The following is a 15,565-nucleotide window of genomic DNA, read 5'->3' as shown; positions in this document are numbered from 1 at the left end:
AAATTGTAGCTATGCAATATCACTTTCTTTTACACAGTATATTTCTACTGATAAAACTTTTATATCAAACAACTTGACCCGCTATACTGACGAATATATCAAAATGACTCTACATACAAGTAACATTCAGTGGATAAATACATATGTGTCAGGTTCATGTATGGTTCATGCATCTGATATATGAAAATGAAAGCAGATCAACAGATTCTGAAAGAATATATAAAACCATCCGACAGACATATATTCACGCCATACATAGAGTGATAGGGATCTCTTAATAGGTTGGTCATTAGATAGCTGTAATGAAAAGTTCAATGTCTACATCACATTTGGCCAGGGATGTATCAGGGTTCAGTTTTAGTATCATTTAATTTGAGCTCCATTAGTAGAAATATTTGCGTGGCTTTCTCTTACCCCAGTCGGGTCTCATTCTAATCATAACAGATCACAGCCGGTGTGAATCACTCCAGTGGTGATTATACAACACTTATTTGCATGTCTGTTTTAAACTGTACACTGGTTTGCAATATAACCTAAATACGTTATTTGCTTCTATAATCTTCATGAAATTCAGCCAAAAGTGTTATTTACATATCAGATTTTATGTGAAGACAGTAATATCTAAATTGACCGTTACAATTGAAACATTTAAAAAGTAATTATTTAAAAGAAATTTGGCATAAGTGACAAATTGTGTCACCGCCATTCATACTTCAGCTATTGGTCTGTTTTGTGTTTCTACATGGTTTATTAGCATTAGGATAGGGAATAGAATGATTCATGGTATATTTATCTATATATATATTTACTTGTGGACTATTTGTTTTAGACCCCATCAGGTATAATGTTGGTAATAACAGATATCAGATATAATGTAGTACCAAATGATTGTAAAATATTATTTTAAAGTCTTTTTAGCAGTAATTGGTAAAGTACAAGTATAGGCATGCATTTATCTTTTTGTTGATATGTTGACCCTGTCAACAAGTGTAATAATACATAATTGTCAATAGATCTTCGACTGAATGTGAAATAATTACCAATGTCTGTTTTAAATACAATTTATTTAATAACTGTTTTCCAAAATGTTGTGTCCTGGTAGTTTATGGTATTTATATCATTTTGTTGGTGAACTTTAGAACTCGTTCAAACATCTAGGCGTCATAATACATGCAGTCATATACAGATTATCGATGAAATTCATTACTTAATATAACCATTTCTTCTTGTTTGTGTTAAAAAGTCATCAGTGTTGTTAACTCATTGTATTTTGATGAGAAGCAGGCTACCATCAGCCATCTTTTTTAATACCTACAGCAGTTAGAAACCAAATTATACATGTACAGCTATCAAATAGTATCACTGATATTGTAGGAAGTTGACATGAAATATGTACAGACATGACCAAGCGGTCAGGTTTTCTGTAGAGAGGAATGATTCTATCAATCTGTTATCACTTAATTATCACCCCATTACAGTACCCACAATCATAAAAACTACTTATCATAAGTATAGCTGAGGAAAATTACCATCAATCACTTCCTCCTCATCTCATCCTAAATATACTGGTAAAATAATCAAGTATGCTGGTTTTAACCTACATCTTTAATAGTCTTCTGTATCTTTATATGTTTTTTTACAATCACACATAACCTGTTTTAACCTACATCTTTTATAGTCTTCTGTATCTTTATATGTTTTTTACAATCACACATAACCTATGAGGCATCATACCCGAACTTGATACTGGTTTACTTGTCTGTAACAAGTCAACCAGAATGGGGATAAATACCGTTAACCACAAGGCCTGTGGTTGTGTAATGTTATTCTGTTGTGTACACTTGGATACCATGTTTGGCATGCATGAATGAACAGCCACACATTTTCGTATGAACTATATTCATTAGTCCGTGATATCAGTCCCCAGAACTAGTGGGGTCCGAATCCAACAGTGTCTGCCTGAACTTACTTTATACTCCGATTTATGTTTTCATCAAGGTCTTTTTTTATACAAGGTTTTATAACTAAATGTGAAATGTCTAAATTAGTATCAAACACCATGTGTTACTTCTGTATGTGTGTAGTTTAAAGTTTCTCCTTTTTGCTGATGGTGTGTAAATTATGTTTAAAATGATTTCAGCAACAATTACATACAAACTTGAGGGTTATTAATATCAAGGTGTGGATTTTTTCTGATGCTCCCTGCGTTACATGTCCTGTTCTACCTAGTCACTCTACAATAAATCAATATATGCAATATAGTCCTAGAATATGACCTTAGAACTACCAAGCAGGAATACTTTACCTGTGGACTGGCCAAACACACCTTTATTTAGGATATTGATCAGCACTTTATATCAGTGTAGAACCAGGGTTTAAAAGAACTTTATCTTACATTTACACAGTAGGTCTCTCTCGGTCAATTGTACAGCTTTCATTCTTTGTATTAGAATTCACTAAATATTTAGAAATAACATATTTACATGCACTCTTATCATATGAATTCCATATATATTAAAACAAACTTAACATGTACATGTATATGTTATCAATTTATAGGCATAAAATTCAGTAAAAGAAAAGTAATGATACAATATGTTCCTATATTGGTAACACATTGTCACGCAGAGTATCCAACAATAGATATTGCAAGGAATAACATGAATGATAATATGTGCTATATGTTTTACGGTTGACTGACTATCCCTGAGATGTAATAGGTGATATATGCATATCCAACCAGAGTTCCGATTGCTTGTCGTGATGTCTATATAGAATAGCAATGCTTGTGCATGGTCATTAGGAGTTATCATAATTGCAGAAGAGATATTTCCTGTCTTTGAATATCATTTGCCAGACTTGAAAAGACTCGAATCTCATTGATATACCATAAGATTTTAGGGGGGAAATAACTTTGTGTATCAATGTGTCTCAAAATTTCAATGTCTACAAATTATTTTCAAATTGGAAAAGTGCCTTAATGCAGTGTAATGTTTAAGTTTATTCCAAACTAAACGAAAAGAAATACTTGATGAAACCTTTGTCTTGCTAGCCTTTCCTTAATTCTTTATAAATGAGGGATTGTCTGTTTAATCTCCATACACAAATTTGTCCTGCTAAGATTGGGTACATGTGAAGGAAATATAATTTTGAGAACCTTTAAAAGTACAAACCAATAGTTCTTTACTTGCCACCATGCTTGATTGTGTAAAGTGTTGCCAAAATTAAATGTTCTGTCTAAAATCACCTCCATTTCAAAAGAATTCCTGATCAAAATAACTACATTTTTCAAGTACCTACATCAACATGAAAAGTTATTTATGTGTGTATTATCCAAAATAATTGTTTCTTCAAATATGGAAACATTTTGTGGAAACAAGTTCCTTTAATTATTTGACAACAGTAGTTGATCTAATTTCTGAAAAGTCACTATGATGTCAATGACCTACAAAAAGGTCTCCTGGATCCCTATAAACATGACTACAGGGGAACAGACCTCTTCACACTTGTATCAGGTCATATCAAGATCATCTCACAGTTTCCTTTGTTCTAATTAAACAAAAGAGAAAAATATGTTGCTAGTCATATGAATATCTTATAAAAAAATTTTTATAGGTAATATAGTCATAGATAATATTTCATATCTTGAGTGGACAATGATTTTCTTAATTTCAGTAGAATTACAATATGCATCCAACAATAAAATAAAGACCAGTGCACTTAAATAATGGTTGGTATTGATCTGAAACAGGTATTCATCTACCGTCTGGATGCTAGGGTAGCATGGTGCCAAATTAAAAAACGTTAAAAAATATCAAGGATATAAAGTTTACAACCATATACAGTACTGTACTACTGGCAACGGTGGTTGGATGATGGTAGGTGCCGAGCTGCTCTTGATGTTTGAGCAATATTAGAATGATAAAGTTGAAGGCTTTAAAACTTTCTTTTATTTATGCCAGGTTTTATTGTATGTAAATAACCTGTTTAGGCCTAAGTGTTTAATGGTCCCTTTGCCTGTTTGTTTAGTAACAAAAGTTTAATGTAACTTATAAATCACATCTTATGAAAGATAAATTTGCATCAATTCCACTTGAAAATTTTTCTGAAAATCAGATCTTTGGCATATATAGTTTTTCCGTGCATTTAAAATCCATTCTCTTCAGTTCACATGTTCATATATATATGCATCAAAGTGTTACTGGTATAGCAATAGTAATATTGTATTTTTTCCGTTTTAACGTCTGAAGTAAATTTACTTCTTACACTTTATCTATAAATATGAGCCTGATGTAGCATCTTTGTTAGTTGGTAATGTTTCTTAGTTATCAGCTCTCTCAAATTGTCGGATTTAAATTTATAGATATATCAAATTGATAAATAGCCATATATAAATACCATGTGGTAGTTGTAGAAGCCTGCATTCCTGAATTACCTTTAGTTTTTGACAGTGACAAGAGCTTGACATATTGAACTGAAGCCATGGTAATATGGTAGACTGTACATGGTAATCAGATCAGACTTAAATGTGGCTGATTTAAACTTGTGTTGTCAGACATTTACACATTGTTTAGTTATATGACTTGTGTATAGCTGTTTTAACCTAGAGCATAAACGACTTTTAGTTTATAAAATACTGGTACCACAAATTTATAGGTGTACACATGGGTTACTACACTGGTCAATACATATAAATAGTGATAGACTTGGTATATAACACAAGTCAAATTCTACTGTATTGTATATACCTGGTACCAGATTGTGGCTACCTGGAATTATTATGTAGGAAGTTTCACTATCATTATCACATGTTCAATAAACATACCTGTGCTATTGATGTTAACTTGTAGTTTATGTCACTAGATAAATATTCACGCCATGTACAGAAAACAAATTTCCAATCCATATTAGTTTATAAGTCAAATACATGTAAGTTCACACATTTTATGCCTTTCATAAGGCAGTATATAAGGAGGGTTTTTTGTTATACATTTCTGTATTCTACTATGGCTTTTGCTGTCTCAGTTCTAACATTATCAATTCCTTGTGTTGAGATTCTTCATTGCTTGTACTCAATTTTCACATTTTGTGAGAGAGTTTAAGTAGAATAGTTCTTTTCCTATGACAAAATGGCTTATCATATATAAATAAAGTGCCTCAAAGATACCTAATACATACATATGAAAATCACCCACACATACTTCAGAAAACTTCACAAGAGTATAATTTTTTTTTATATACCTTGTCAGCAACAGTTAAACTAGTACCTGTATTTGTCAGTATTGTCTTAATGTTTGTCTATATATAAGCAGTATCCAGTGTTACTTAACAATTTAGTCTCTATATCGTCCTATGATACTGAACAATTTAGTCTCTATATTGTCCTATGATACTTAACAATATTGTCTCTATAACAAAGAGTTAAACGACTGCTGATACTTAACAGTTTAGTCTCTATAATCACAAGTTAAACATCCAATGATACTTAACAATGTAGTCTCTTTATCAAGTTAAACAACTGCTGATACTTAATTTAGCAGCTATAACAACAAGTTAAAGGACAGGTGATATATAACAGTTTAGTCTCTGTAACAACAGGTCAAATACATTACATGTTTCAATTTTTCAATTTTTTGATTTCAGAATGATGGATTCAAGGCCAAGAAGTTTGACTTTACCTTGGAATGTGACCTCCCCAACTCTGAAATCTACAAGTTCAAAGGATACATGTGAGTAATTTTTTTCTAAAGGCACTTTTATTATATGTACAATGTGGCTGTCCATAGTTCCTTACACAACATCTGCTGTTATCGGTGAGATACAAAGTTCCAGAATTCAAAAGTACAATACACCAGTATGTTTAGCTTTTCATGAGTATCAAAACACATCATTAAAAAAGTAAAGTGATCATCAGAGGTACCATTGAAATTGACATTTTTTCATTCTCACCTAAATTTCCATTTGATGATATTTTCATGTACAGTATTTTCTTTCCTGACTTTCAAATTATTAAGATATTTCAATATTGCTTGGCCTTTTAAATTTTATCAAACATCTCAGAAATGGGAATTAACTGGTATCCCTTGAAAACCAATTAATGGAAAATATTGAGAAAAAAAATCCAGTCTTAGATTTTAATCATCAGTTTAGTTGTCCCCTTGATGTACTGCCCCCAGTGTGAGATGTTAATAATCTATATAGTTGTCCCTTGATGTACTTTCCCCAAGTGTGAGATTTTAATCATCTATAAAGATAATTTACCTGTACAGGTATCCGTAACAGGCTTTACAATTAGTACAATCAGAACATTATTTGGTACTGAAATTTGTATTGTGTCTATGATTATTTTCTGAACAGTTATGATGGTTGTGGCAGTAGTAAGCCTAAATATGCCAGGTACAGTCTATAGCTACTCAAAAACATTAATTGTATATGTTGTCGAATAATTTGATTTTGCAGAGATTGATAACAATGTTTAACATTAATATTTATCAAAAAGCTATTGTTAGGCAGAATTTTCCTTTTTGCTGTTGATTTACATGTGTAATGACTCATTAACCATCTTTATACAATTGTTTTTGACACAACTTGTGTTGATAATAGTTATTAATTTTACAGATATTGAACTTTGGTCAGATTTAATGATGTTTTGAAGTGTAATGGCTGTACAAATGCTTTGGTGTGATTTTTATTGTTGATCTAGCTGTTTAATTAGTTATGTTGATGGTTGTTGTGTGTGGGTGTTAATTTTCTATAACCTTAGAAATGATAGAAATATGACCATTCAGAAACAGAATACAAGCTATAATGATACATTAATCAACAAAGAATTTTTCTTGGTACAAATATTTATATTCAAATTGCATGGTGTACTCTTTTTTTTTAATTTAATTCTAATATGCAATAAGTATAATTCGCATTAAACTAGATTGGGTAGATCTTTTGAAATTTCCTTGTCTGCAGCTAACTTGCTGTATCATCAAATTTACTAGCCACATGTATCAGACCAGTTGTGCTCTACATACTGCATGCAATATTAATTCTACAAAGATTTTGAAAAGTGTACAGTCAATAAAGAGTTTACGCTACGGACAAACCTGATTTAAGTACCATATATTTTATCATCTACAACTTTTCGTGGATGTTTAACTGCAGGGATATATACATTACTGATATGTTTTATAGAATTCTTAACCTTAAGCCCTAGAACTATTTCACACAGATCAATGTATACAATACATGAGCTACATTCAATATAATATCAATAATAATAAATTATCAAGACAGTAATTTTTTTTTCCAGAATCAACCATGGTGAAAAAATATCCCTTAACAAGGATAACTTATTACTGCGAGGCTGCACTGTCCGTAACACAGATTATGTAGAAGGCATTGTGGTGTATGCTGGTAAGTGAAATACTGTTGTTTAAATTCATATACTTTCAAATGTTGTCTCAAATTAGTACAGTGGTATGTGGAAGCCTGGTTACCAGTGGTTGAAAATCTACTTAGGTTTGAAAGTTATGTGGAGTTGAAAGTTTGCATTTGGTTGAACAAAGCATAACTGTGGTAAAAGTTAACCTTAGATTGAAAGTATACATGTGGTTGAAGAAAGCCTATGTTGAAAGTTTACTTTGAGTGAAACGTTACCTGGGGTTTAAAGGTTAGCTGTGGTTGCAGATTACCCATGTACCTGTGGTTGAAAGTTTACTTTGAGTGAAACATTACCAGGGGTTTAAAGGTTAGCTGTGGTTTAAGATTTACCTGCCATTTTAGGTTAGCCTATGATAATGTGTCACGGAAAGATTACCTGTGTCTTGGATGAAAGTATACCTTTGGTTGATGTATGATTAAACATTTATGTTAATGATCCTAGACCATTTTCACACTTAAATGCCATGGTGCAGTGTCCATCATCCAGTATCAGTGTTTTCCTTTAAACAACTTCTTCTCAATAACCAATAAACCAAATGTTTTGATGTTAATGGCTGGTATGTTCATATGATGAAGTCTGACAAAGTTTGTGAAAATAAATTACCTTGACATATATTCAATGTCAAAGGGTTCAAATTTGTTGAAAAATTTAAATGACTTCTTCTCATGAAATAAAAGACAAATAGACATGATATTGGGCTGGTATGTTCTTAGGGTGAAGCCTGACAGATTTTGTGAAAAGAAATAACCTTGTCTTATTTTCAGAGTCACAGGGGTCAACTTTGAAAAAAAACCCCTTTAAAATGATTTCTTCTCGTGAATGTCAAGGCCTAGAAGCATGATAATTTGCTGGTATATTCCTAAGATGAAGCCTGACAAAGTTTGCGAAAAGAAATGACCTTGACTTAAATTCATGGTGACATGGGTCAGATTTCATGAAAAGAAATGACCTTGACCTATCTTCAATGTCACAAGGGTCAAATTTGTTAAAACATTGAAATGACTTTGCCTCATAAATCTTCACATTGATTCTTGCAACATTACTGACAATCTTTGATTAGTACAAATGATGTTCAGCAGTAACATACTGCTAATATGTTTGTATACAACATAACTCCTGGCCTTTATTTCTCAGAATACCATTAAGGCCCATTTACCTTGTGGTCATTTGTTTACATAATTTATTTTAAACCCACTTTTCAGTTCATCACAATTAATTTTAAAAAATAAAATATATACCAAATGAGTGATGCAGGCCCAGTTGACCTGTTGTTAAGAATTTAAGAAGCATTTCATTAAGAACTGAACAAATCATGATGAAAATTAGTATGTCATATCCCTCTGATGTGTATGATATAGAACATGAATGTGGAGATAACCGTAATTATGACACAAGACGTTTCAGTGATCATGGTACAGTTTGGTTTCCATAAGATCCCTTTGGTACATGGACATATGTATTTCCATGAAAAGAATCTTTTATATATATATATATACCAGATTTGGGAATTATTTCTATCAGATATATGTTAACATGATTGCATTTTCTTTAACAGGTCATGACACAAAGGCTATGTTGAACAACAGGAATCCTCGATATAAACGCAGCAAATTAGAGCGTCACATTAACCGTGATGTGGTCTGGTGTGTTATACTCCTCCTTTTCCTGTGTTTCTTCTGTGCCATTGGTAAGTTTTGTTGATCTTGACACGTAGTTACAATTTTACTTTAATGTCAATCCTAAAAGATGAGGATGTGTAAAAAATGTTTCATAAAATGTTCTCATAAAATGAAATATTTTGGATACCTGAGCAGTAAACTTCATGATACCAAGAGAGTTAGTATATATTGATACCTAGACTGTAGATTGATACTGAGGTATTGATACCATAGGCCAGTAGATGTACACTGGAAAAGTGATGACAAATGTCCTGATTTTTCCTACACTGTTTTCATTTTGATTTCTTTACTTCTTCCAGCAAGTGGTATTTGGCTGGGAGGCTACAAAGACAGACATCTAGTACCCTTTATTCCCTATGAGAGTGATGAGTGGTACAACCCATACTTTCAAGCATTTGTTGTGTTCTTCACATATATCATTATCTACCAGGTTTGTATAGTGCATTGTGATATTTGTGGTGAGGCATCATTGGGTTTTTTTCATCGCAATGAAGGAGTTTTCACCTACATTTTGGCATCATGGAGATAGAATGTAAACATAAAAAGTAGATGAGCACTTTATCAGACCCACTCACATTTTTCCTGTTACCCAGTCTACTGATAAGACCTAATAAAGGACGCGAACAGACTGGTGATACATACATGCATATGTGTTACCTGTCTGCTGATATTGCTAGGTCAAGAAAGGACAGGTAAAATGATATGAGGCCATAGCATTAGGACTTCTGATAACTGTAAATCAAGCAACTGAGTTTAAGGTGTTGGCTTAGCATAACCATCGTGTGGGTTGTTTTTTACAGTTAGGTGCAGTGTAATGTACTTAAAAGAACAACTCTTTATTAGAGGGGGGGAAAATGTCCAATAATTCACAGTGAAGCGTGGTTGTTAAAACTTGATGTTTCATCTATAAGTCCTGACCTAATCCACAACCCAGATACCTGGCTCTCTTTATGAGAAATTTGAATGTCTGGTAAACTATGGTAAAGGCACAGGACCACTAACAGTTATCTTTGTTCTAACGATGCATGATCAGGCAGTTTTCAGATCTTAAGACTTTATGTAGCACTTTGGTATGATGTTTCATTCAGATATGATAACTCTATCAAATTGATGTATTTTAGATGTGAATGTCATTAGGATTCCTTCTACCAACAAGTGTTTTACTTAAACTCAATCTTTAAGTGTAGAAAAAGTAAACATATTATGTCAGTTCCCTTTGACCAAATTCATGTTTAGCTCACTTGCTCAAATAGCAAGTGAGTCTTGTGCCAGGATGTAGCACCTTTAATTTGATACATGTAGACTACTTTTGTAAAAGTTCAGAGATCAAGGGTCACAATATGCAAACCGTAGCATGCTTGGATAAAGGGCAGTCAAGTTTGTTCAAATAGATGATCTTGATTTATTTGATGCATCTTTTGTAATAAGTTGATATTTCTATCATATTTATCTTACAGACGGTTATTCCTCTGGCTCTCTATGTGTCTGTTGAACTGGTCAAACTTGGACAGGTCTACTTCATCAATAATGACTTACGTATGTATTATGCACCAATGGACAAGAGGGTTGAGTGTCGGGCTCTCAACATTACGGAGGACCTGGGGCAAGTCGAATACATCTTCTCAGACAAAACAGGAACACTCACCGAAAATCAGATGGAATTTAAAAGTTGTACAATCAATGGCAAGGATTATCCACATGCTCCCGGTAAGTTTTTGTTTAATCAATTATTGTTACCCAAAAGTTTTCCTCTAATCCAATACTCTAAAGGATTATTGGAGTTGGAATGGACACCTTATTGACTATTATATCCTAGGTAACTGTGGTCAGTTCCCTGATCAGAAATGAAAAGGTATAGGCTCTACTGTTCATCCTGTTGGTTTCTACTGGTGTTTCAGTCTCTTGTCTGTCTAGTTGGTTTCTCCAGATCATATCTAGTTTCTGCCAACAGGAAAAAAACCAGAGTACTTCTGTCCAGGCCAACAAGTGTATTTAGGAAGGAAAATTGCCAGTATTGTGAAAGTTAGTTCTATCAGATTATAATCAGTTTCAGGGACATCCTTAACTGAGGGAAGTTTTTTTCTGTTGTACTGAAACTGAAAGGGTTTTTAAAGTTTTTATAATTATGTTATAGGTGGTTAGATGGTGCAGTGGTAATGCGCTCGCCTTTCACCCAGACATCTGGGGTTTGATACCACAAGTTGACATGCTTGTCACATAGGTTTTCCCTTGGTACTCAGTTTCCTCCACAGTAAGACACCTGGCATGCTTCTATCCAGGCCATAAAGATTGATTATGGTAATATAAGTGGTTGTAAATCAATGAGGCTGATATTGATATCATTCTACTTTGTTTTACGTAATGAGTCCATAAAAAGGAGAAAGTGACAAAACAAAGACTTTCTAGGCATTACAAGTTACAAAGAAAGCTTGATTATATCAATTTAAATTTGAGACAAACTGTTTTAAGTTCAGTTTTAACTTCTACCAGAATGACCCAGCTTACTTGTCAGTATATTATAGATTAAAGGTAAATCTATATTTATACAGGGAGAATAAGTATGTAACAATTGCTCCATACTTGATAGACTAGATAATTAACAAAGGGGTATACCAGGATTTTTTCCTAATTGAATCTTTCAGATAAAGTTCCATACAAACAATTCACAGTAAGTCAACTACTTTTGCCGAAATGTATGCAAACAAGTAGATTTTTAAAAGATGTTTTTCTAAGCCAACATGAAATGGTACCCTTGCAATCAAAATTCCTTAGAATAGGAGTAAATTTGAATTCTTACACCTATCTTTAAACATATACAAGTCATCAGCTTTTTACTTAAGAATACTGTCATGTTTCATAGAACAGCTACTTTTTCAGATTTTCCACTACAGGAGCCTTTTTTTGTGTGTGTACTTCAATAAAGTTTTTAACATCTGCTCTAAATAAAACTGTGACATGTGAGAAATTGTAATCATAATATTTACCATATAATTTTTTTTTTTTTTTTTTTAATTTTTATTTTTTTTTTGTAATGTTAACCTGTAGGTATTTATGGAAATGAGATCTGGATATTAAGTAATAACATATATTACTGAACAAATTGATTAACTGATATGTACATTTGGATTATTTTGTACAGAGTCCGAAGATGATATGAGTGAGACTGGCAGCAGGTTTTCCTTGGCCAGTAAGTCCAGCACGGTAAGTAACCACAGAAAACTTTACACGCATGATCATATTGTGCAATGTTTTGTCAGCTTCTATGATCTCAGAAAATCAATTCTCACTTAAACTACAGAATTTTGCCAAACATAGATTTTATAATATGATTCCTGTCATAGACTTCAGATACCCATCCCAGTAGGGATTTTTTTCTTATTATATGAACTCCATCAACAAGAACCAGTTTTCCTAATCTGGTAAAATGAATTCATGATATTCTGACATGGAACTAGTAAGACAGACACTCTTTAAGCAAAATATTTCTGGTTCTTAAATTTTATCAAAAGGTGGGTTTTTTTTCAGTTTAGTAGAAAGCATCAACAATCAACCCTTAAATGACATGTATTGTTTTCATTTTCGTTGACATTGAGTTATGCATGAGTATAGAGGATTTATGTAGTGGCTGGGTAGATGGTGATTATGTGAAAAGCCTGATGTACTACTGACTTCTATGTTACTTCCGTGTAGGTAACAGCTGGCAAAAAATTGACATGTCATCATAAGAGGCCATATCCTGTATTAGATGTTATGATATTTAAGATATTCCAGGAACAAAAGTTAGCACAGCACACAGTTAAAATAATTTATATTTAATGAAATAAAAAACATGAAGTCAATGTTAAAATATATCATGTTTTTCAACCAAGAAACATTGATATGTATCTGTTTCTACTCTGTTTGAAAATACTTCATGATAAATGAGGGAGATTTGGTCATTGTTATTGGTTAAAACGTCCCAAGCAGATTTACAAACTCGATTTTTCTTGTAACAAGGTTAGGTGGCCAACATACAAAATCTACCTTTGTGTCAGGGGATGGGCTTATAGTAGGATAACGCAAAAAAAGTTTGTAATTCTACTGTTAGTAGATATAAGTTGGCTTATTTCCAGAGAAATCTGATACTCGTTATTGAGTAAGGGAAAAGAAATGATAACCTTAACAACATAAAGAAATCATATCCTTATCATTATTAGATATGTATTTCAGTCACCTTACATAGCTTATTTGACATTCAATCTTGATTTTTTTTGTATGTTCAATATCTGAATGAAAGTGCTTTATTTTTCTGCCAATTTGAAAAATAAAGACAGAAAATAGGAATAATAGGGTCTTAGCATTGCTGTAGGGAAAAACACGAGCATTTTATACAGAAATAATGTTACTTCAGTGTGAAAAAACACATAAAACTTGTGATATTTGTAAGCAGAAAAAAAAAACCTTAACAAATTAACAGCAGCTGATAAATGGTGATGCAGTTACTATAAAGATTAGATCTTTTCTAGTTCAGTCATGTGAGGAAAGTAAACCTGTAGAACACTAAAAATTTGAAAATTGTTTCTAATAGGGAACTCCCTTCCCGATACAACAAGGTGATATAGCCAGCCTGCCCCCTCCCACTTGTTTGTGCTGCAGGTCACACTACACCACTGAAGGAAAAAACCTTCAAACATCAACTACCAACCTATGTTCATTTACCTAAATATGTGAGATTTTGTTTAACTTGTTGACATAGCTCTTATCTACCTTGGTATGCTGTGTGTTACCACCATGGTGTAGTACTCCACACCAGTGCTAGTAATGCGGATTAAATGACAGAAAGATTTAGATTCAGTTACACCAGGAAGTTTTACAGATTTACAACAATAACCATATTAAACTCAGCTTCTTTATTACTATCATCCCAGCAGGAAGTTGAAAATTTTATATCATGTAACATTCACCATGCAACTGTGTTTTCAAACTCCACCTTTATATTGTAACAACACTCAGTTGGTTTAATAAACGGTTGATTTGTGGGTATCTGATGTTTGTGTTTTTGTATATAGGTACCTCCATCAATGGCGTCCTTGGTAGGTAACTCTATGGAGACTGTCCTTTCTCCATCTAAATATTCAACGGTGGACCTAGTTACTAAACCTTTCTCAGCTTATAACCAGTTTATACCAATCATTTTCTTGATTGCACACATAACACTATCTTGTAATCTCTGTTTACAACCAGACAATTTAGAAAATTATCATTATTTATTAAAGTGAGATATAATGATAAATGTGTTGATTTTTCTCTTTTTAGAATGTTAATTAGAATATGCTTACTGTTCATTGAATCAATAATATTCCAAAGCACCATTGAAATTTCAACCGACATTGATACATCATTTGTCTTCACTTTTAACTCTAAAACAGATACTGTTAGATAATATGTACTGCATTGATCAAAAAGTTCCAGCATTTAATGGTTGTATGGATTATGTGGATATAATTAAAAGGCTTCTAGGCAGTTGACAGTCAGCAGAATTCACTGACATATTTATGTACTACAGATATATTTTTTAGATTTTTCTTGTTTGATCAGCACATAAGATTGATCCCTGCTTGTATTTTGTAGATAAATCAGAGGTGTTTGATATATATTATCACATGTAGACCTTTTCAAACTTTTTTTCAAATTTTTTGCTTCTTAATCATCAGACCATGGACATCCTTCAATCTTTTTTCTTTCTTGGACACGTTTGTGCTATTGTTTACTCAACACAGATAGGTACAACAGGCAGTGACCATTAGTAACAGGTAGATTAATTAATTAACACATACCTGTACATAATCAATACTAATTAAATATATATCAGCTGATTCCTTTGCTTTTCTCTGCTGTTGAGTTGGCTTTTATTTTCCACTCAGCATCAGTATATAGGTTGGTGGATGGTTAAAATGTATAGAAGGGTTACCTCGAACCAGCATTGGAAGTCGCTATTGGAATGTATATATTGTCATTATCAAATGTCAATCAGTCGATGGCAAACAGATGCAAACAAATTAGGAGTAGCTTTTTGAAAAATTAGCATTGTAAATATGAATTCCAGACATGATCTTTAAGGCACCTTGTTCCCTAATGACACAACTCTACAAGTCAACTCAACTCTTCCCAAGCATAAAAAATGCACTTTGAATTCATATGAACTGTTGATTTGTTCTTTTTAATTTCATTAAGAAAGCTATGCCTTTAAGCTACAAAAATCATTAGGAAGTATATAATCTTACTTAGACAAATTGAGTTTAATTGGTATATCAAAAGTTAAATACCTACTGGTTTTAATAAATAGAATATCAGAGAACCTAAGTATAATGTAAAACCCTAACTTAAGTCTTGATATCTCTGTCAACATAGCCTATATCCTGGTTGGGTGTATATCTTGGCTCCCCATATACACCTGTTTGTGGGAGGTCAT

The 15,565-nt window shown here is 32.6% G+C and overlaps 1 protein-coding gene across 1 annotated transcript in view; it reads left to right on the top strand.

Annotated features, from left to right (window-relative positions):
* The window catches only part of LOC132550190 (phospholipid-transporting ATPase VA-like), a 30,077-nt gene that overhangs the window by 2,450 nt on the left and 12,062 nt on the right, over window positions 1–15,565 (top strand). Inside the window, exons 3-9 of the mRNA XM_060214221.1 lie at window positions 5,644–5,729; window positions 7,304–7,407; window positions 8,991–9,122; window positions 9,414–9,544; window positions 10,572–10,821; window positions 12,254–12,315; window positions 14,163–14,186. Coding sequence (XP_060070204.1) covers window positions 5,644–5,729; window positions 7,304–7,407; window positions 8,991–9,122; window positions 9,414–9,544; window positions 10,572–10,821; window positions 12,254–12,315; window positions 14,163–14,186 — 789 coding nt within the window. The remainder of the gene's footprint in view (window positions 1–5,643; window positions 5,730–7,303; window positions 7,408–8,990; window positions 9,123–9,413; window positions 9,545–10,571; window positions 10,822–12,253; window positions 12,316–14,162; window positions 14,187–15,565) is intronic.

Source organism: Ylistrum balloti, unplaced genomic scaffold, assembly GCF_031769215.1.
Source record: "Ylistrum balloti isolate Yb309-2 unplaced genomic scaffold, AGI_CSIRO_Ybal_v1 Utg370110, whole genome shotgun sequence".
Lineage (NCBI taxonomy): Eukaryota > Metazoa > Mollusca > Bivalvia > Pectinida > Pectinidae > Ylistrum > Ylistrum balloti.
This window is presented reverse-complemented; position numbering and strand designations above follow the sequence as displayed.